The 23,424-nt window shown below is 43.1% G+C and overlaps 2 protein-coding genes across 2 annotated transcripts in view; both read right to left on the bottom strand.

Annotated features, from left to right (window-relative positions):
- The window catches only part of LOC121546125 (monocarboxylate transporter 5), a 67,731-nt gene extending 58,856 nt beyond the window's left edge, over positions 1-8,875 (bottom strand). Inside the window, exon 1 of the mRNA XM_045209328.1 lies at positions 8,460-8,875. The gene's annotated coding sequence lies outside the window, so the exon portion shown is untranslated. The remainder of the gene's footprint in view (positions 1-8,459) is intronic.
- Positions 8,876-10,450: 1,575 nt separating this feature from the next.
- On the bottom strand, positions 10,451-20,771 carry LOC121546124 (ragulator complex protein LAMTOR5-like). The gene is made up of 4 exons (XM_041857161.2): positions 20,425-20,771; positions 20,273-20,334; positions 19,301-19,418; positions 10,451-10,890 (listed from the first exon to the last, which is right to left on the bottom strand). The coding sequence occupies exons 1-4, from the start codon at positions 20,457-20,459 to the stop codon at positions 10,830-10,832; spliced, it is 276 nt and encodes a 91-aa protein (XP_041713095.1). The 5' UTR covers positions 20,460-20,771; the 3' UTR covers positions 10,451-10,829.
- Positions 20,772-23,424: the final 2,653 nt, after the last annotated feature.

Genomic DNA, 23,424 nt, shown 5'->3' with positions numbered 1-23,424 from the left:
ATTGTGCAAGTTCTCCCACTTAAAAAGATGAGAGAGGCCTGTAATTTTCATCATAGGTACACGTCAACTATGACAGACAAATTGAGAAAAAAATATCCAGAAAATCACATTGTAGGATTTTTAATGAATTTATTTGCAAATTATGGTGGAAAATAAGTATTTGGTCACCTACAAACAAGCTAGATTTCTGGCTCTCACAGACCTGTAACTTCTTCTTTAAGAGGCTCCTCTGTCCTGCACTCGTTACCTGTATTAATGGCACCTGTTTGAACTTGTTATCAGTGAAAAAGACACCTGTCCACAACCTCAAACAGTCACACTCCAAACTCCACTATGGCCAAGACCAAAGAGCGGTCAAAGGACACCAGAAACAAAATTGTAGACCTGCACCAGGCTGGGAAGACTGAATCTGCAATAGGTAAGCAGCTTGGTTTGAAGAAATCAACTGTGGGAGCAATTATTAGGAAATGGAAGACATACAAGACCACTGATAATCTCCCTCGATCTGGGGCTCCACGCAAGATCTCACCCCGTGGGGTCAAAATTATCACAAGAACGGTGAGCAAAAATCCCAGAACCACACGGGGGGGACCTGGTGAATGACCTGCAGAGAGCTGGGACCAAGGTAACAAAGCCTACCATCAGTAACACACTACGCCGCCAGGGACTCAAATCCTGCAGTGCCAGACGTGTCCTCCTGCTTAAGCCAGTACATGTCCAGGCCCGTCTGAAGTTTGCTAGAGTGCATTTGGATGATCCAGAAGAGGATTGGGAGAATGTCATATGGTCAGATGAAACCAAAATAGAACTTTTTGGTAAAAACTCAACTCGTCGTGTTTGGAGGACAAAGAATGCTGAGTTGCATCCAAAGAACACCATACCTACTGTGAAGCATGGGGGTGGAAACATCATGCTTTGGGGCTGTTTTTCTGCAAAGGGACCAGGACGACTGATCCGTGTAAAGGAAAGAATGAATGGGGCCATGTATCGTGAGATTTTGAGTGAAAACCTCCTTCCATCAGCAAGGGCATTGAAGATGAAACGTGGCTGGGTCTTTCAGCATGACAATGATCCCAAACACACCGCCCGGGCAACGAAGGAGTGGCTTCGTAAGAAGCATTTCAAGGTCCTGGAGTGGCCTAGCCAGTCTCCAGATCTCAACCCCATAGAAAATCTTTGGAGGGAGTTGAAAGTCCGTGTTGCCCAGCAACAGCCCCAAAACATCACTGCTCTAGAGGAGATCTGCATGGAGGAATGGGCCAAAATACCAGCAACAGTGTGTGAAAACCTTGTGAAGACTTACAGAACCCGTTTGACCTGTGTCATTGCCAACAAAGGGTATATAACAAAGTATTGAGAAACTTTTGTTATTGACCAAATACTTATTTTCCACCATAATTTGCAAATAAATTCATTAAAAATCCTACAATGTGATTTTCTAGATTTTTTTTCCTCATTTTGTCTGTCATAGTTGACGTGTACCTATGATGAAAATTACAGGCCTCTCTCATATTTTTAAGTGGGAGAACTTGCACAATTGGTGGCTTACTAAATACTTTTTTCCCCCACTGTATACCAGGGAGGAGCTGTCTGCTGGGTTATACCAGGGAGAAGCTGTCTGTTGGGTTATACCAGGGAGAAGCTGTCTGCTGGGTTATACCAGGGAGAAGCTGTCTGTTGGGTTATACCAGGGAGAAGCTGTCTGCTGGGTTATACCAGGGAGAAGCTGTCTGTTGGGTTATACCAGGGAGAAGCTGTCTGCTGGGTTATACCAGGGAGAAGCTGTCTGTTGGGTTATACCAGGGAGAAGCTGTCTGCTGGGTTATACCAGGGAGAAGCTGTCTGTTGGGTTATACCAGGGAGAAGCTCAAAAGCAGGAAGATGAGCTATTGTGGGGGTGGGGCTGTAGGGTGTGTGTGTCCAGATCTTATCATTATCTCTGAGTTTCTGAGCAGTGCTAGGGCCCCTGAGGTGGAGGCGTACTAGTATCGCTGAGTTTCTGAGCAGTGCCAGGGCCCCTGAGGTGGAGGCGTACTAGTATTGCTGAGTTTCTGAGCGGTGCCAGGGACCTGAGGCTTTCGACTAATTTCGCCACAAAGCCTCCTTCACTCATGCTGCCAAACATGCCCTCGTAAAACTGACTATCCTACCGATCCTTGACTTCGGCGATGTCATTTACAAAATAGCCTCCAACACTCTACTCAGCAAATTGGATGTAGTCTATCACAGTGCCATCCGTTTAGTCACCAAAGCCCCATATACTACTCACCATTGTGACCTGTACGCTCTCGTTGGCTGGCCCTCACTACATATTCGTCGCCAAACCCACTGGCTCCCGGTCATTTATTGCCTTACCTCCATAACTTACTACATTTGCACACACTGTATATAGATTTTCTATTGTGTTATTGACTTTACGTTTTGTTTACCCCATGTGTAACTCTGTGTTGTTGTTGTTTTTAAATCGCACTACTTTGCTTTATCTTGGCCAGGTCGCAGTTGTAAATGAGAACTTGTTCTCAACTGGCTTAACTGGTTAAATAAAATAAATAAAAAGGTGGAGGCTGCTAGTATCTCTGTCCTGAGCAGTGCTAGGGCCCCTGAGGTGGAGACATGCTAGTATCTCTGTCCTGAGCAGTGCTAGGGCCCTGAGGTGGAGACATGCTAGTATCTCTGTCCTGAGCAGTGCTAGGGCCCTGAGGTGGAGACATGCTAGTATCTCTGTCCTGAGCAGTGCTAGGGCCCTGAGGTGGAGACATGCTAGTATCTCTGTCCTGAGCAGTGCTAGGGCCCCTGAGGTGGAGACATGCTAGTATCTCTGTCCTGAGCAGTGCTAGGGCCCTGAGGTGGAGACATGCTAGTATCTCTGTCCTGAGCAGTGCTAGGGGCCCCTGAGGTGGAGACATGCTAGTATCTCTGTCCTGAGCAGTGCTAGGGCCCTGAGGTGGAGACATGCTAGTATCTCTGTCCTGAGCAGTGCTAGGGCCCAGAGGTGGAGACATGCTAGTATCTCTGTCCTGAGCAGTGCTAGGGCCCTGAGGTGGAGACATGCTAGTATCTCTGTCCTGAGCATTGCTAGGGCCCTGAGGTGGAGACATGCTAGTATCTCTGTCCTGAGCAGTGCTAGGGCCCTGAAGTGGAGACATGCTAGTATCTCTGTTCTGAGCAGTGCTAGGGCCCTGAGGTGGAGACATGCTAGTATCTCTGTCCTGAGCAGTGCTAGGGCCCTGAGGTGGAGACATGCTAGTATCTCTGTTCTGAGCAGTGCTAGGGCCCTGAGGTGGAGACATGCTAGTATCTCTGTCCTGAGCAGTGCTAGGGCCCTGAGGTGGAGACATGCTAGTATCTCTGTCCTGAGCAGTGCTAGGGCCCTGAGGTGGAGACATGCTAGTATCTCTGTTCTGAGCAGTGCTAGGGCCCCTGAGGTGGAGACATGCTAGTATCTCTGTCCTGAGCAGTGCTAGGGCCCTGAGGTGGAGACATGCTAGTATCTCTGTTCTGAGCAGTGCTAGGGCCCCTGAGGTGGAGACATGCTAGTATCTCAGGGCCCTAGACCTTAGTGCTGCCTTTGACACCATCGATCACCACATTCTTTTGGAGAGACTGGAAACCCAAATTGGTCTACACGGACAAGTTCTGGCCTGGTTTAGATCCTACCTGTCGGAAAGATATCAGTTTGTCTCTGTGAATGGTCTGTCCTCCGACAAATCAACTGTACATTTCGGTGTTCCTCAAGGTTCCGTTTTAGGACCACTATTGTTTTCACTATATATTTTACCTCTTGGGGATGTTATTCGAAAACATAATGTTAACTTTCACTGCTATGCGGATGACACACAGCTGTACATTTCAATGAAACATGGTGAAGCCCCAAAATTGCCCTCGCTAGAAGCCTGTGTTTCAGACATAAGGAAGTGGATGGCTGAAAACGTTTTACTTTTAAACTCGGACAAAACAGAGATGCTTGTTCTAGGTCCCAAGAAACAAAGAGATCTTCTGTTAAATCTGACAATTCATCTAGATGGTTGTAAAGTCGTCTCAAATAAAACTGTGAAGGACCTCGGTGTTACTCTTGACCCTGATCTCTCTTTTGACGAACATATCAAGACTGTTTCAAGGACAGCTTTTTTCCATCTACGTAACATTGCAAAAATCAGAAATTTTCTGTCCAAAAATGATGCAGAAAAATTAATCCATGCATTTGTTACTTCTAGGTTAGACTACTGCAATGCTCTATTTTCCGGCTACCCGGATAAAGCACTAAATAAACTTCAGTTAGTGCTAAATACGGCTGCTAGAATCCTGACTAGAACCAAGAAATGTGATCATATTACTCCAGTGCTAGCTTCCCTACACTGGCTTCCTGTTAAGGCAAGGGCTGATTTCAAGGTTTTACTGTTAACCTATAAAGCGTTACATGGGCTTGCTCCTACCTATCTTTCCGAGTTGGTCCTGCCGCACATACCAATACGTACGCTACGGTCACAAGACGCAGGCCTCCTAATTGTCCCTAGAATTTCTAAGCAAACAGCGGGAGGCAGGGCTTTCTCCTATAGATCTCCATTTTTATGGAACAGTCTGCCTACCCATGTGAGAGACGCAGACTCGGTCTCAACCTTTAAGTCTTTACTGAAGACTTATCTCTTCAGTAGGTCATATGATTGAGTGTAGTCTGGCCCAGGAGTGTGAAGGTGAACGGAAAGGCTGGAGCAACGAACAGCCCTTGCTGTCTCTGCCGGGCCGGTTCCCCTCTCCACTGGGGTTCTCTGCCTCTAACCCTGTTGCAGGGGCTGAGTCACTGGCTTGCTGGTGCTCTTTCATGCCGTCCCTGGGAGGGGTGCGTCACTTGAGTGGGTTGAGTTACTGACGTGATCTTCCTGTCTGGGTTGGCGCCCCCCTTGGTTTGTGCTGTGGTGGAGACCTCTGTGGGCTATACTCGGCCTTGTCTCAGGATTGTAAGTTGGTGGTTGGGGATATCCCTCTAGTGGTGCGGGGGCTGTGCTTTGGCGGAGTGGGTGGGGTTATATCCTTCCTGTTTGGCCCTGTCCGGGGTTTCTTCGGATGGGGCCACAGTGTCTCCGGACCGCTCCTGTCTCAGCCTCCAGTATTTATGCTGCAGTAGTTTATGTGTCGGGGGGCTGGGGTTAGTTGGTTATACCTGGAGTACTTCTCCTGTCTTATCCAGTGTCCTGTGTGAATTTAAGTATGCTCTCTCTAATTCTCTCGTTCTCTCTTTCTCTCTGAGAACCTGAGCCCTAGGACCATACGTCAGGACTACCGGGCATGATGACACCTTGCTGTCCCCAGTCCGCCTGGCCTTGCTGCTATTCCAGTTTCAACTGTTCTGCCTGCGGCTACGAAACCCCTACCTGTCCCAGACCTGCTGTTTTAAACTCTTTAATGATCGGCTATGAAAAGCCAACTGAGAGACCTGAGCCCCTAGGACCATACGTCGGGACTACCGGCCGTGGTGACTCCTTGCTGTCCCCAGTCCGCCTGGCCTTGCTGCTATTCCAGTTTCAACTGTTCTGCCTGCGGTTATGGAACCCCTACCTGTCCCAGACCTGCTGTTTTCAACTCTTAATGATCGGCTATGAAAAGCCAACTGAGATTTATTCCTGATTATTATTTGACCATGCTTGTCACTTATGAACATTTTTGAACATCTTGGCATGGTTCTGTTATAATCTCCACCCGGCACAGCCAGAAGAGGACCACCCCTCATAGCCTGGTTCAAGGCCACCCCTCATAGCCTGGTTCCTCTCTAGGTTTCTTCCTAGGCTTTCGCCTTTCTAGGGAGTTTTTCCTAGCCACCGTGCTTCTACACCTGCATTACTAGCTGTTTGGGGTTTTAGGCTGGGTTTCTGTACAGCACTTCGAGATATTAGCTGATGTAAGAAGGGCTATATAAAATAAAATTGATTGATTGATTGATATCTCTGTCCTGAGCAGTGCTAGGGCCCTGAGGTGGAGACATGCTAGTATCTCTGTCCTGAGCAGTGCTAGGGCCCTGAGGTGGAGACATGCTAGTATCTCTGTCCTGAGCAGTGCTAGGGCCCTGAGGTGGAGACATGCTAGTATCTCTGTCCTGAGCAGTGCTCTGAGGTGGAGGCGTATTAGTATCGCTGAGTTTCTGAGCAGTGCTAGGGCGCCTGAGGTGGAGGCGTACTAGTATCGCTGAGTTTCTGAGCGGTGCTAGGGCCCTGAGGTGGAGGCTGCTAGCTACTGACATACACTATATTATGTCACATTATACGCCACGTAGCTAGCTGTGTGCTATGTCTGGGCAGCTACCATATCCATCTTCCGTGTGAAGAGCTAGCCCTATCTGGATAGCTAAGCTAGCATATTCATTTCCTATATTAAGGCCAAAGGGCCCTGTCTCTCTATCTATATAAGAACCCTATGATGGAAACCTTCAGGTCAGCCAAAGTGTTAGTTAGAAGCTTTCTCGCTGGGTACAAACTGGATAAATCGCTGTTGTTTCCACATCGTTTCAACAAAAATGCAATTGAAAAACTAATTGGATTTACCAAAATGTCATCAACGTAAACTCATTTCGAGATTTTTTATTTTTTTTTCTCACCCAGCTTTTAATCTACTTTTAACCTAAATCCAATCTTTGAACATACTTTTAACCTAAGTCCAATGATATGGTTCACATTTTTATTAACTTTGCTTTGAATTCACGTAGACGTTGAATTGACGTTGGCTATGCCCAGTGGGTTCAGTTACCTACAGTTACAGCATCCAACTCCTTTTGGAGTGTTGTGTCAACAAGGGCTTAGCAGGCAATTACAATAAATTAGGCATGTCGATTAGTTTATGCTTGAGTAGATCAGGTTGGAACAGGATATTGGTAATCAGGTGATATAAAAGTTCAATTAAAAGAACAAAACCTTTTGAACGAATTGTTCCGTTGGAAAATGAAAGATTCTCTAATTTCAGAGTAATTGTTCTCATCAAGGTTTTTCAATATTTGAGAGCAAACAACTAAAATGAAGATATTTGATAATTGTACGTTTTGAATACAATAGCCTGAGATAATGTTTCAGTTTCCTTTTATAGGACTTCCTGTATTAACAAGCTCTGTAACCACAGATCCACAACCACAACTACTGTAGCTCTGCCTCCCCTTTAGACTAGATATTACAGTAATACAATACAATACTAATAGCCACTCTCACATTCTTGAATCCGCTCTTCTGGTGTTAATGAGAAAAGCAAACTACATTAGTCATGAGGAATGGTGAGATTATGTTGCTAAGAAGCTGCTTGGTGGTTAGTTGAAAAGCTTTTGGCTTAGTTTATTATCCCTGAAAAGGAGAATGGAACGACCATACACCACAGTATTGTGAACTCATACACCACAGTATTGTGAACTCATACTGGCCCCCCATGGTAATCGAACCCACAACCCTGGCGTTGCAAACGCCATGCTCTATCAACTGAGCTACATCCCTGCCGGCCATTCCCTCCCCTACCCTGGACGACGCTGGGCCAATTGTGCGCCGCCCATGAGTCTCCCGGTCGCGGCCGGCTGCGACAGAGCCTGGATTCGAACCAGGATCTCTAGTGGCACAGTTAGCACTGCGATGCAGTGCCTTATACCACTGCGCAACCCAGGAGCTCACTTGAACAGGGAGAGCTCAAATCAAACACAGCGTAAGTTTTTGAAATTATTTAAATACTATTTGAACCCAGGTCTGGACCATACACCACCACAGTATTGTAAGTGTGAATTCATAGGAGAGGTCTCTTACTATTTAAAACTCTGCTGGACCAGTTGCTCTCTTTAGATCAGAGTTTCCTCGCTCACAACTCTGTTTGGAAATTGACCATCACTACACACTAGCTGTTTGAATTCAGTTAGAGGAACAAACATAGGTCATAAACGTCTGTTTGAATTCAGTTACAGTAACCTTATAACAACCAGGTGACTAAGTCAAGGACACCGAAATGCACTGAACGTTAAAGGGGCAATCTGGGATTGGCACATCATTTTTGGGACTTTTAAATGAATTACTTTTAAATGAATGACAGCCAGATCCCATATTGCTTCATTAAGTTATGTAACTTTTCACCCCAGTATTTCACAAAAGATGGATAATCACGACTAATTGTCACCACTAATTAATGTAATAAAGGACTTCTGGGTTAATAGATTTGATCAAACTACATCGTTGCATTGCTCCAGCCCTCCAAGTCGCCCAAGATTGAAATTACAACAAATAAACGTAGTGTGTAGCAGCAATCATGAATAGTAGGCTACAGCCAACGAGACAACAGAACAGCTTCAAAGTAGGTTAATATAAATTATTATGTATTTGTGACTTTTTAAAAACAATAAAAGCATATCCCCAAAAATAAATACATAAATACAAAAACACCAATCTAGAACACTAACTATTGATTCATGAAAACTGAAATTACAATCTAAAATATACTTATATACATACCTTCATTTTCCATCAGATGTTGCACTATTTTCCGCTTGATCTCAAATAGTACAGCAATATCGGTGGTGTTCTGCGCTCGAAGAGCTAGATGGGAGATTCCTACATTTTAGGTGCACACTCTGTCCTTTTGATAGTGCACTTAATAGGATGCTGCTACTTGGATAAGTTCCCTTGAGGATGAAGTAGCCATAACTTTAGTTAACTGTGTGAATTCCCTCCTCGGAGTTCAGCAGAACATTGGCGATGAATTTAAAAGGGTCGCGTGAACCAAAGTCGCCCGGGACTGACACGTGACTGGCACGTAACGCTCGCTCTGATCATCCCCCAAATCCCCCAAAGGTAGAAAAACGTCTCTCTGCTCTGATGTCGAAACATCATGTTAAAAACACTGGCTTGACCAGTAGGTTTTCTAGGCTAAAAGGTGAGAATTAGCATGAACCATGTTAGAGTCGGAGATAGGGGGTGATCGGAGATAGGGGGTATTTCTGCAGGTTGACAGCCACCCCAGGCGTTATCGCTGACTGCAGTGTTCTTACCGCAGATAACGGGACGTCCCACCCACTGCAGAGGAACTTTAGCGCAAGACCTATATGACCTGAACTCCAGTTGTGTAATAATGAGAGAGATGATATAAATGGTATATAAACCATATAACGACTAGGTTTTGAAACAAATACATTCCACACTTAGGACTATTATGTGCACAGAATTACCTCAGCAGGATGCCAAGAGAAATGCTAAACCATCTAAAGGAGAAAGTAATGGACCCTTGACACGGAGGTCAGAAGATTAAACCGACCTTATCCCAGTTAAAGTGTATCGACCTGAAACGCCCTAGAAATGCATTGAACTGGAAATGCGTTCACTGGAAGCATGGGCACCTGCTGGGACAGTGAATAGATACAAGTTGTAGACATGTGAACTGTGCATGTTCACTAAAGTAAAACATAATAGGTTTAGTTAAACAAGAGAGGGGGAGAGAGGGAGAGAGCTAGAGAGCGAGAGAGACCAGACACTCTCATCTATAAACATCTCACACACCAAGAGGCATCATGCAACTCACTTATGGCCAAATTCAATTTCTGTGAATTAACTCTGGGTACATATTTTCTTTATTTTTCAGCATACGAATAGATGAAACTAGGGGGGGAATACAATGCATGATACACACCTAAGATACTTGAGTGAGCACTGTGCTAGTCATGAACACATAATTTAATATGTGTTCCAAATAGCACCCCTTTCCCTATTTAGGTTTACTACTTTTGACCCAGGCCCATTATATAACGAATAGGGTGCTATTTGGTACAGAGACAATGAACTACTGACATTGACCTCTGACAGACATCAGCCACATTAAGGTCAGTGCGTTCTGAGTCTGGCGTGGCCTTCAGATTGGTGGCGATGACTGGGGTAGTCTTCTGGCTGTTATGGGGACTGTGAGGCGTGGCCACGACTCAATATTCAACTCCTGTAGGTTTGTAGGCCAAGTTAACTTAATTGAGTTTTTAGCGTTTTGGTTATCGGTAAAAATAAAAAATAAAAAATAATAATCACCTGCCCAATGGGCCAACCACAGAGCAGGCTCAACTGGCGTGACCGCGCAGGTCACTTGCCCCAGGCAAAAGGGCAACCCTTAATGTCAAACCTTTAGTGGGGGAAATGCTAAACTGACAAGACCAGCATCTAGGGGCAACTTAACCCTACACTTAAAATCATAGAAGACTCAGTTCAGACATACCGTACGAAACATGACTAAGTCCCACATTTAAAAACAGATACAGCAGTAAAATATAGAAGTATAGCGTACCAAATACCACGTTCAGCTCCTCTAGGCCAAGTTTACTGCAGTATCCCACGAGAGTGAAATATATTTGAAAACATACCACACTAAAAAGATATAAACAAGACCGTCAGTTCAGACACACCGTACAGTACGACACAACCAAGTCCCCCTGACTTTGCAGAACACAGACACCATTACAGCTGTGACAAATTGTTACATTGCTTTTAATATGAACACATATACAATATTTATACATTACATTTGAAAACCAGACCTGATTGCAGATGAACAAATGTCCCAAAAAGTCTTATCCAGGTATTGAATAAGAAATATTGGCCCAAAGCGAATCAGACCCTATTAACTTATACAAAACACAACTCAAATAGTATGTACTCGACTTTTAAAAATGACTCCTTTTAAATTTGACTCCTGGCCAAACAGACAGTGGAAGAAGAAGGAAAAACGACAATCTTCTGACACTTGAACACAACCTCCCAGATCCAGATCTTATATTGTGTATGATTATTTAGCATTAGTGAACAAACAGCTTTACAGACAGCCTTGTATATCTTCATTAGGTGACCTCATGACGCCATCTTGTGAACAGCTACTGTGATGGTTCCATGCGTTCTCACAAGGATATTCCTGTGGGGGGGGGGGGGGGGGTACAAACAATCAATGATTACTATAGTAAAAAGCCTGTGGCCAATCAATTGCATTTCAATCAAGACATGACAAAATAAATAATGCAATATTAAAATCACTAACCAAACACAAAAACATTGACAGTTTGACAGCATACAAAGAAACATCACCATTAAAGCTTTGAAGGATTACTACTGGTTGCTTTTTTTGGGGAGATGAGGAAAAAGTTGCCACAGTCATATCATTCATTAAGGCAGCATGTCATTCGGGCCCGTATTCATAAAGCGTCTTATGCTTCGAACACACCGTCTGTGTTTGCGTTTTGGTACACCAAGAAGTACATGCATTTCCAATGGAACGCTGCGTTTGTCTTGCAACATTGCGTTGCAGAGGCAGTTGCAGTGCGTTCTATGTGGTGCATACGTTGGATTTATCGAACGTATGCGTCCAAACTGTATGCGTAAACGGGTTGACAGAAATGGTAGCAGAAGGTGAACGTTGAACGTTTGTTGCACACATATCTAGATGATGCTGTATACTATTAAAAGCGTGAGAGTATAGTCTGACAGCGCAGCCCCTTTATAGCGTGAAGAGCAAAGTGCCTGCTCCAAGTACTCATTTATTGCTAGAGCTGTCTGGGCTGCATTAGCTCACAGTCCCCACTCCTGCTGCACAGAAGTTAACACGCTTGAATAATGCAACACTGTATGTAGAAATGTTGAAACTGTTCGCAAAAACAATGTCCCTACAGCCTCGAACACTTTTACAAATACAAGACAATATCGGTAGCTAAGCTTCCAGCTTTAATTGTAGGCCAACGTTCCTTGCTAGCTTACAGCTGAATTCACTACCTAGTAGTACTTTGTTTGTGATAATATGCTAACCATAGCGCAAAATATGCTGACTTCAAAGCTGACTGTCCCCAAAAATGTTATTTGCTTCGTCTCCCTTTCCACTGAAAACCGGTCCTTTGCCTCCCGTGTGGTTTCCACTACAGTCCACAGCCACATTCTGCCTCCTGAATCACGTCAATCATTTCTTAAAGAGAAAGTGCACACTTTTAGAAAAGAGCTTGCAAATGTTGTACAATAAAATAATATGTTCTCTTAGCAGTTACCAATAAAATAAGTCCTAAATGGAAAGGATTGTTTGTCATCTGTAGCCCCATGAAATCAGCAAAAAGCTCAAATCAATAACAATGCATGCTCACATTCCTATTGAACATGTATTCACCCGTTTGGTGAATACACCTTGATTTACCCTGTTTATGAAAATAATTACCATTCAAAGAAATGATTACCATTTTTTTTTTTTTACCAAAGTCAAATCTCTTAATGATTTATTTTTACATTACTTTTTTTTTTATGTAATGATATTGAACTCAGATGCCCAATGACTGAACAGAGCAGTAGCCTGAGTTTCTTTTCTGGATCAAGTGCCATTCTGTGACTTTGGTTAGTAGGTCTAATAATAATAATAATAATAATTTGATCGTGACGGTATCGAGTATTGTGATTCTAAATCTTGTATCGAAGACAACACTACTGTCCATATAATCATATCAATTATATGATCCCAAAGACAAAACTGATCTCAGATCAGCAGAAACTGACCAACTCTGCCTCAGCTCAACATGTCGTTAAATACCGTAGTCGGGATGTCACGGTGTAACTCGTATCTACAGGATGCTGCCATACAATCTTTTCCCATTTACAAGCTGTCAATCATAAATATAGCATGTTGCCCACAGGGGATCAATGTTTTATGCCCATGTCTTGAACATAGTTTCAAATGAGTTGTTTTGACTGCTCAGAGATGTGCGCAGTGCAATGTAAAGGTGAAGTTCAGGGACCTACATGAAGCGCTGCACATACTTATGATATCCACAAGGTGGCAGCACAGTCAACGATAACTAGACGAATCAAAATCACATTTTATTTGTCACAAGCTTTGCAAACAGGTGTAGACTAACAGTGAAATGCTTATTTACGGGCCCTTCCCATCAATACAGAGAAATAAAAAAAAATAACCTTTTTTTTTTTAAACACAATAATAATAATAATAATAGTATTTATAATAATAGTAATAAATACACAATGGGTAACGATAACTTGGCTATATACAAGGAGTTGAGGGTGGGTTGTTGGATGTGGGTATCAGATCTGTGAATTGGAGTGGGTCCAGGGTGCCTGGGATGATGGCGTTGATGTGAGCGACCAGCCTTTCATGGCTACAGATGTGAGTGCTACGGGGCGATAGTCATTTAGACAGGTTACCTTGGCGTTCTTGGGCACAGGGACTATGGTGGTCTGCTTTAAACTACTGATGAATAAAAAATACAGTACCAGTCAAAGTTTGGACACATCTACTCATTCCAGGGGTTTTCTTTATTTAAAAAAAACTATTTTCTACATTGTAGAATAATAGTGAAGACATCAAAACTATGAAATTACACATATGGAATCACGTAGTAACCAAGTGTTAAACAAATCAAAATATATTTTGTATTTGAGATTCTTCAAAGTAGCCACCCTTTGCCTTCATGACAGCTTTGCACACTCTTGGCATTCTCTCAACCAGCTTCATGAGGTATTCACCTGGAATGCATTTCAATTAACAGGTGTGCCTTTGTTAAAAGTTAATTTGTGGAATTTCTTTCCTTCTTAATGCATTTGAGCCAATCAGTTGTGTTGTGACAAGGTACAAATAAAGAAAAACCCTTGAATGAGTAGGTATGTCCAAACTTTTGACTGGTAATGTATATATAAATAAATTAGATAGTTACATAATCGGGATATTATTTGACGACATATCGCATCGTTTTGACAATATCGCAATATTATTTTTGTGTTAGTTGGTTGTACCTGCACCAAAACTCCAGTATTTTTCCTTCGTAGCTTGTTCTCCGTCATCTTTTTAAAAAGGGAGCCAATTTGTTTTCAGCACTTATTTCCATGACTGATCAAAACTCGTTTTCTCATGGATCTCTTGTCCCTCTGCCGCAGACATATGGTGAGCAATAGGTTTCTAACATCAAATCGCAATAAAATCACAGTATTGAATTGCAATAATAGAGTCAAAATACCCATAAAACCTAGCGGTCAAACAGGGAAATGGTTCCAAATGTTTTCCCACCATTTTTCCAATAGGGGATTTTACAAACGCTTAAATTAAGGGCTGTGTTAAGTGTAGGCTTACCCTGGCGCGATGTTCTGATAACCGTGTAAATCTCTCGGACAAGGTGACTTATCAATATATTTGCCTCGTTGCCCTAAACAAGTACCTGAAGAAACTTTGCAATGACAGGAACGTCTCTCTTTGTGACAACTTTGATTTGCTGTGGGAGTAACCAACACTTTTTAAGAGAGACCATAACCACAGGGGTTCCAGGATTATTTCCAGCAACGTCGCAAACTGTTTTATAGACTGACAGACAGGGTCTGGTAGCGCTCCAGTTCTCCCTGTCAGAACAAGCAACACAGGACTTGGAAACCATATCAACTCCTGTAGAAATGGAACTATGGTTATTGTGAGTAACCAAATGTATCTCCCTTTTAACTCCGCCTTCTAGTGAGTTTATACAAACTGTGATCTCCTACCATTCTGATAGATTGGAGACTGTCAGAAAAAATGGTTGTAACAATAAATTTGGTTGATATTCTATTGGTTACCTCGAGGCAGATGCCCCAGGGGCAAAGTGGCCCACACTCATTGAATAAGGCACTTTTAAAATGTTAGAGCAATCACTAGTAAAACCTTTCTCGTGAATGACCTCTACTGAGCGCAAAGTTGATTGTATGTTTCTCACTGAAACATGTCCGTCTTCAGACTGTAGTGCCGCTCTTATTGAAGCCTCCCCCCGGGACTACAGCTCTATCAGGAAAGGGAAAAGGGGTGGGGGGTGGGGTGGGGGGGGGGACAGCCTCTATTTTCACTCAGATGTAAGGACATTTCGTTTGGCGACTTTGGATCTTTTGAGCATCATGATATACTGTTTAAATGTCAGCCAACAGTGCTGGTCATAACCCTGTATAGGCCATCAAAGCACTGTCCCACTTTCTTTACTGATTTCTCTGAACTATTGTCCATTGTCCCTGAGAAATATGATAAAATTATTGTGTTGGGGCGATTTTAAAATTCATGTTGACAAAGACCATTGAATTTATGAATCTTTTGAGCTCTATGGACTTTATCCAACATGTTACTGGGCCGATCCATAACCACGGCCATACTCTGGACCTGGTTGTTACCAAGGGGCTTTCTAATTACATATCCTCTATTGTTGATGTTGCTTTATCTGATCACCACTGTGTATTTCTTACTACCTTGTTGCCCAAAGCACAGGGTAATACTGAACACATTAAGAAACGCTATCTTACCTCTGAAGTTGCTACAGATTTTGAACATCACCTATTTTGCCTTCCTCTTGTGATGATTTAGTTGATAACTTTAATAGCACATTAATAGCCAATAGCTCCAATAAGGTTGAAAAAGGCCACATCCAAACGGAGAGCCCTTTGGATGAGTGAGGAAATTAATCAATTAAAAGAGAAATTGCAGAAAGGCAGAGCAGAAGTGGAGAAAGTCAAAGTTGCAGGTCCATTATGATATTCTGAGTGAACAACTTGGCATATATATATAACAAGGCAATTTGAAAAATTTGCCCGTCTGGCATATCTAACTTGATCACTTATAAATCAGAATAATTTGAGAGTGCTCTTCTCGACCATGGATGGCCTGATAAATCCCACCCCCGCAAACCTGTGAACTTTCCTCCACATCTAAATGTGATGAGTTTGCGGCACATTTCAGAGATAAGACAAACATTAGGCTGGGTATCAGTCAAGCAAGACCTGATGAGAAATTTGATGATGTGTCCTAGCCTATCACGCAAAGGCAGTATGGATTCAAAAAACAACAACAAAAATGTAAGTGCCAACTGTATCTTTTAAACATTCCAATCTGGTTTTCATGCCCACCACAGCAGAGACAGCCTTAGTTAAAGTGGTAAATGATCTTAGAGCCAACACAGATGCCAAACAACTCTCTGTCCTTGTACTCTTGGACTTAAGTGCTGCATTCGACACTGTTGACCATGATGTCCTTCTGGACAGACTGGAGAGGTGGGTTGGCCTCTCCGGTCCAGTTCTACATTGGTTTAGGACCTATTTAAACGGTCGAGAGTTTGTCACCCTTCGTGAACATAACTCAGAGAAAATACACATCACGTGGCGTTCCACAAGGTTACATTTGGGTCCGGTACTGTTCAGTTTATATACTGTATGTAACCCCTTGGCAGCGTTATCAGAAAGCACAGCATTGATTTTCACGGCTAGACAGACAATACACAACTTTACATTTGTGTCACCGGAGGATTTTAGCTCCACGGATAAATTATTAGACTGTATTAGTGATTTAAATACTTGAATGGTTCACAACTTCCTCCAGATAAATCAAGACAAGACCGAGGTACATATTGTTGGAGCCAAAGCACAGAGAGAGAGAATCTGGCCGCACATTTTAATTCACGGGAAATAAAGATAAAACAACAGGTTAAAAAAACCTAGTTGTCATTTTAGATTCTGAACTCAATTTCGAATCACACATTAGGAATGTGACCAAAATAGCTTTTTACCACCCGAGGAACATTGCCAAGGTGAGGCATTGACTACTGTAATGCTCTCCTGTCTGGTCTACCCAAGAAAGCCATTGGTCAACTGCAAAACATACAGAATCATGCAGCACGGGTACTGACCAAGACCAGACGGAGAGCACACATTACACCGGTTTTAAGGTCTCTGCACTGGCTGCCTGTGAGTTTTAAAATGTACGATTCATCTATTGGTTTTTAAATCAATCCAAGTTTGCGCACCCCAATACGTCAGACATGCTTTTAAGTTATGTACCCAGTAGGTCCCTCAGGTCCTCAGGCACTGGCCTTTTAACTATCCCAAAGCCCTGGACCAAGAGGCATGGAGAGGCAGCCTTTAGTTATTATGCCTCCAGCCTCTGGAATAGCCTGCCAGAGAACCTGAGGGGTCCGAAAATGTGGACATATTTAAAATAGATCTTAAAACACCTTTTTAGCTTTTCTTTTCTTTAGGGGGCTTTTTAGTCTTTCAGTTTTTATTGTTATTCTTTTGTTTTTTTATCCTCTGATGTTTGTTGTGTATTAAATATCATTTTTTTTTTTTTTCATTGTTTATTTGTTTTTTTCCTGTAAAGGACATTGTGTTGCATTCCATGTCTGAATAAAGCTTGATTTTATGCATTTACCCCAAAAAATGAAATGCTAATTAGCTGCTAATGTGGCTATCATACTGAACTACAAATGCCATGATGATCTGGATGAGACAAAGATAAGAATCTCTGGATTAACTATCTAGTGTTAACTCAATTTAGTAATGAATCAATTGGCAACATTTCCTTAAATTGACAATTCTGTGAACGGTCTTGGGGAAGTTTTACATTTACATAATACCTGTTAGCTAAAGATGACATGCAGGAGCTTGCAGGGATTTGTAGTGTTGCATGATGTCTACTTTGATGCTGATTAGCATTTTCGAATCTGAGTGTAAATATAGCTGAATATATTGATATAGGTCACCTTGACCTAAAGAGATTTACATGGTTATCAAAACGTCACACCAGGGTGAGCCTACACAAAACACAGCCCTTATTTTAAAGTGTTTCTAAAATCCCCTATGGGAAAAATGAATGCTGGAAAAGTTTGGAAACATTTCCCTGTTTGACCGCTAGGTTTTATGGGTATTATGACACGTCCACTGCGGGGCTCAAAACATATCATAATGGCACCTAAGTATCTTGATAATATCGTATTGTCAGGTCCCTGGCAATTCTCAGCCCTACTTGAAACATGTAGGTATCACAGACAAGGTCAGGGAGAGGTTGAAAAGGTCAGTGAAGACACTTGCCAGCTGATCAGCGCATGCTCTGAGTACGTGTCCTGTTTAAAGATCTTACTCACATCGGCTACACAGTCGTCCGGAACAGCTGGTGCTCTGATGCATGGTTCAGTGTTGCTTGCCTCGAAGTGAGCATAGAAGGCATTTAACTCCTCTGGTAGGTTTGCATCACGGGGCAGCTCGTGGCTGGGTTTCCTTTTGTAATCTGTGATAGTTTGCAAGCCCCGCCACATCTGACAAGCATCAGAGCCGGCGTAGTAGGATTCGATCTTAGTCCTGTATTGACGCTTTGCCTGTTTGAAGGTTCGTCGGAGGTCGTAGCGGGATTTCTTATAGTGGTTGGTTGTTTAGCAACAAAACACGACATGCGCAACCATGGGTCAAAACAGAGGAGGTTGGTTTAGATTGTTGACAACATGTAAGCTATATTTAGTCTCCAAGGTTTATTAAAAACATAAATAAATTTGTACAATGACCTTGTTGTCTCTCAAATACATCGTTACAGTTGTTGGTTAGCTAGCTAGCTAGCGAATTTTAGCTATATTAGCATTAACATGAAATCAGTCAAAACAAGACATGGCATCAATAACAAGATGAAACAAGCTGAAACGAGCCACTTACGATTCCTCACATGGCAGTTTCACGTCATTCTTGCTAGAAATCTGGCCGTCCAGAATCACAACAGGCTAACTTCTGCCCCATGGAAGCGCGCACATCGTTTTCGTGACGTTGTCAGCTAACCCGTCTATAAGAGTCCGGATTAGTGTCCCGCTCCTTAAAAGCTGCAGCGCTAGCCTTTAGCTCAGTGCGGATGTTGCCTGTAATCCATAGATTCTGGTTGGAATATGTAGCTTAGCATTCGCTTCATCGGAACCATTTCCGTATTGAGCGCCTCACTGGTACTTCCTGTTTTGAGTTTTTGCTTGAGAGCAGGAATCAGGAGGATAGAGTTATGGTCAGATTTGCCAAATGGAGGGCGAGGGAGAGCTTTGTATGCGTCTGTGTGTGGAGTAAAGGTGATCTAGAGTCTTGTTTGCCTCTAGCTCCACAGGTGACATGCTGGTAAAAATGAGGTAAAACTGATTTCAGTTTAACAAGACAAGCACTTTGCAGATAAGTTCCAAGTCGAGTTCTAAATCCACCCCTAGCTCCTACCTGTTCGCGCCCGTCATGTAGATGTGAAAAACTTGCAAAGGTATGAGCAACATGATAACTGCCCTCTGGTAGGCTGGGAAGACTTTGCACTATTATCTACCCAATGCTTTCAGATCCTCTGCCAAAGAAAAAGGGTCTAGAAACTTTATTTGTAAATAGTAACCGGTCATATAACTATCCGATGGCGAGTTCGTTTTGCGTCGCCGGGTGCCCTGGGTTTGCACATTTTAAACGATTCAATTGTTCCTAAAGTGAAAAACCCAACCACCCGGGGCACCAAGCGATGCAAAACGAACTCACCCTAATATTGACTGGATGTGGTTCCTCACCCTGAGTCTGCCTCCAGGCACACTGTGGGGCTGTCTGTAGGGTCTCTGGTGAGAGCGGCTGCCTGTCTGACCAGTACAGACACCACTCCCCCGTGCTCATCAGACAGAGAGCCACGACCTGAAATAAACACAAGAGAGACAAAGTAGACTCCGATTCAGTCATATGGAAGGTCAAAATGCAGGCTGATCTTGTGATACGTTCACTAGTATCAAAAGTGGACCCGATACATTAGCTAGGCCCTACCAGAGATAACAGGATTTGGCTCTAGCTAGGCTACTATTATTTGACTTATTGCGTTGTCTAATATTTGTAACTACTGCCATTTCAAGGGTATATTTTCATAGTTTTCAAACATTCAGTTAAGTCTTTTGTTGAAGTGTCAAACGTTAGAAGAGGCAGTTGCCAGACATAGGCTGCAAAACAGTGTAGCTAGCTAGCAGCATTTCCCCCAATGATGAATGATGGACAGCTATGGAACCCTGACCAGTTTACCGGATGTGCTACCTAGTACCTTGTCCTGGAAGCCGACTGACATTTACTCCCGAGGTGCTGATCTGTTGCACCCTCTATAACCACTGTGATTATTATTTGACCCTGCTGGTCATCTATGAACGTTTCAACATCTTGAAGAACGATCTGGCCTTAAAAGCCATGTACTCTATAATCGCCACCCGGCATAGCCAGAAGAGGACTGGCCACCCCTCAGAGCCTGGTTCCTCTAGGTTTCTTCCTAGGTTTCTGCCTTAATAGGGAGTTTTTCCTAGCCACTGTGCGTATACATCGATTGTTCTTTGGGGTTTTAGGCTGGGTATCTCTGTATGTAAGCACTATGACAACTGCTGATGCAGGTCTTTATCAAATAAATGTGATTGATTTGACGACGACTGCGTGCGGTCGTCAGTCAAACGTTTGCCTGCTAAATAATCAGATAAATAAAAGACAGCAACAACAAATGTGATAATTTGACTTACAGCCTAGAATATGTCCTTGTTGGTCCGTGCAGAGAACTCCGACAATGGCTGGATTCTTCATGCTATCATATCAAAACAACATTTGAGGAATGTTTTCACATAATTCAACGATTTGGTACGATCACATAAGTTTCGATCAAATAATCACTTACGTATCATCCAGATGTTGCTCGAGAGTCGATTCCATAGTTATGATGGCGTTAGCTGCAGTTAATAAATGTTTTATTTGGCAATCATTTGTTTGTGATTGTCTGCTTTCTGACTTTTCTCTAGTCAGTCAGCTGATGGGCATTCCTACGGAAACTAGCGAAGGCTAAATTACACCAAAGGCGATTCCTTCAGTTTTTTCTGTAATGGAAAGCAGGGGGGATAAAGAACACAAATTTACAAAATAAGAACAGTTGCTTCTCTCCCAAAAGCAATAGACATACGACAATGTACTATCTCTTGGTAAACTACCTCCCTTTACACGAGTGGTATTCTAATCTCTCCTCAGGACCCTTCTTCTTCTTCTTCTGCTTCTTGTTCTTCTTCTTGTATGATATCATGGCGGTCTGCAAACAATCGTTTAAGTGCATGCCGCCACCTACTGTGGTGGAATGTACGATCAATCATGATCTGCCCAATTTGCTACTACCATGAAAATAAAATTCAAAACCAAATAAATCCCAAACTTCTACCACACCCTCCCCTCCCCCGAAACCCCCTCCCCCTCCCCAACCTCAATAAACTTGATCTATATCATGCTGAAACACTCCACCCTTAGGATTGTTCAGCATGTCAACAACCATTTCAACAGTAGCATCTGTTACCCCCAATATCTATTTTGCCGTCTCCATAATAACCTTCAACCTGGCATTTCTGCTTTCCACAACCCAAGTCGTATTGATAACCTTACCAATAAAATATATGAAGTCAACTTTATTCATTATCAAAGTGTCCTTTGACACCGCACATTTATGAGCACAAGATTTCTGAACAGGCCCCGAAACCATGCCAGGACCATCGGAAGCACCAGCCCCGACAGCAGGTCCACTTACTACAGGTACGTCCATGTAAGCTCCATCAGTCCGCACTGTAGTTCTACCAATCAGTTTTACAGCCTCTGCATACGATACATTTACATTTAAGTCATTCAGCAGACGCTCTTATCCAGAGCGACTTACATGAGCAATTAGGGTTAAGTGCCTTGCTCCAGGGCACATCGACAGATTTTTCACCTAGTCGGCTCGGGGATTAGAACCGGCGACCTTTCGGTTACTGGCACAGCGCTCTTAACCACTAAGCCACCTGCCGAAAATAAACTTTCCAGAGATGGAAAGTTTCCGTACATCATGACTGATCCGATATCTCAGCCTCTCTAGCCTCTCTCTGTACCTGGCATCCACCAAATGCTGCACTGTGTTCTCCCCCACAATTACAGCACTTAACCTTCACATTGGTTCCACATTCACTGTAATCATGTGCGCCTCCGCACTTGGCACATCTTTTCTTTCCTTTACACTGAGCAGCTACATGTCTCATTCTTTGGCATTTAAAAAACACAGCAGTGCATATGGGACAAATTCTGTAACATTTAAACTAAGGAATCCTATCTGTACTTTTCCCGGCAAGACTTTCTCAAACCTCAGCATCACTGATAAGCTTTCACTTCTTTGACCCTCTTTCCTACTGATCAAACGTTTGGCCTCAATCACTCTGCCTCCCTTCACATTTTCTTTAATATCATCTGTGGCCATAGATATTGGGACCCCAGTGATGACTCCCCTTAACCTAGCATACGCACCAGGTACATTCCTGTGTCTTTCCACTACCGACCATTCCGGTCCTTGACCCTCATCCTCCCGCTCCATACCATCAGAACTGACACCCATAATGTTTGCATTCCAGCACAGCTGTTGCTTCACCAACTTTTTCTCCATTTCCTCCATTTCATCCGCACTACCCGCCACCATTTCCCATTAACCTCTAACCACATTTCTGCAATAGCAAAACAAGTTTCAACAATATCAAACAACTCTCACTTGTGGTCAAACAATCAGTCTCATTAGTTTCTAGTCGTACCCTCAGGACCCTTCTTCTTCTTCAGTGGGTTTTATGGCAGACTACAACCCCAAAAGGTGCAATACCGCCACCAACTGGACAGGTTTGAAAAAAACCAAGGTAAAAATAAAACCCATTTGTGACAGGGAAAACTAACTTAATCCACCCAAAATAAAACAATAAAAAAAACACATTGACAAAACCAAAACCCCCAAACTCCCACTTCTTCCTTCTTTCAAATCTCCATATCTCCCTTCTCAGGCTGTATGATCTGAGAGGGTGGTACGGCTTGTGACAATCCTCCATGCAACTCCTCTGCCGAGACATCTTTCAGTCCCAGGAACCGTTCCACCGCATCCACAATATCTATTTTCCTGGACTTCATCTCCACCTTGGCAGTGCCATTAATCACCATAGCTATAAAGGCCACAAAGTTCACCTACTTAACCTTTAACATATCTGGGTCCTGCTGTTGAAAGGCAACCCCTGCAGCCTGCAGTGAAGGCCTATCCACCACCATGGACTCTTCAGGAGCACCATTCAAACCCTCAACCCTTTTAACAGCTGCTGCATATGATATGCTCTGGATAGCCCTGACATTGGCCACCTCATTCTCTTTCACCCTTGTGGGGCATTCGAAAGACGTGGCTTCATGGTTCCCACCACAATTACAACATGTCACATTTTCATCACTTTAATAACACATGATATGATCTTTTCCACAACTTGGACATCTCGGCTTCTCCCTTCTGCAAACACTTGAAACATGACCAAAAGCTTTACAATGATCACACTGCATTGGTCTTGGGATAAATGCTCTGACTCTGTGGTTAATATTACCCTAACTGCACTTGAGTAGGGAGAGACTCCATATCAAAAGACAAAAGAACAGATAAGACTCTTCACTTTTTCTTGATTCACCACACGATTCATCCGACGGGCATCAATCACTCCAGGAATATTTTCCATCTCTGCAACACCGACAGAAGGAGCGTGTGTTGCGTCTCACGCCAGATATTACCCCCTTGAGGGATGCCCTGTTCCGAAGAGACACACAGGACACATCAAACATCTCAAATCTGGTGAGACGCAACACACGCTCCTTCTGA

Source organism: Coregonus clupeaformis, chromosome 30 (assembly GCF_020615455.1).
Source record: "Coregonus clupeaformis isolate EN_2021a chromosome 30, ASM2061545v1, whole genome shotgun sequence".
NCBI classification, from domain to species: Eukaryota; Metazoa; Chordata; class Actinopteri; order Salmoniformes; family Salmonidae; genus Coregonus; species Coregonus clupeaformis.
This window is presented reverse-complemented; position numbering and strand designations above follow the sequence as displayed.

What these genes read in the sequence shown, in the direction of transcription:
- LOC121546124 (XM_041857161.2), bottom strand. Translation starts at nt 20,459, where the DNA reads ATGGAATCGACTCTCGAGCAACATCTGGATGATAC. An exon ending in ACAAGGACATATTCTAGGCT is followed by an intron (nt 19,419 to 20,272) that starts GTAAGTCAAATT and finishes TGTTTATTTCAG; the next exon opens with GTCGTGGCTCTCTGTCTGAT. An exon ending in TGCCTGGAGGCAGACTCAGG is followed by an intron (nt 10,891 to 19,300) that starts GTGAGGAACCAC and finishes CCCCCCCCACAG; the next exon opens with GAATATCCTTGTGAGAACGC.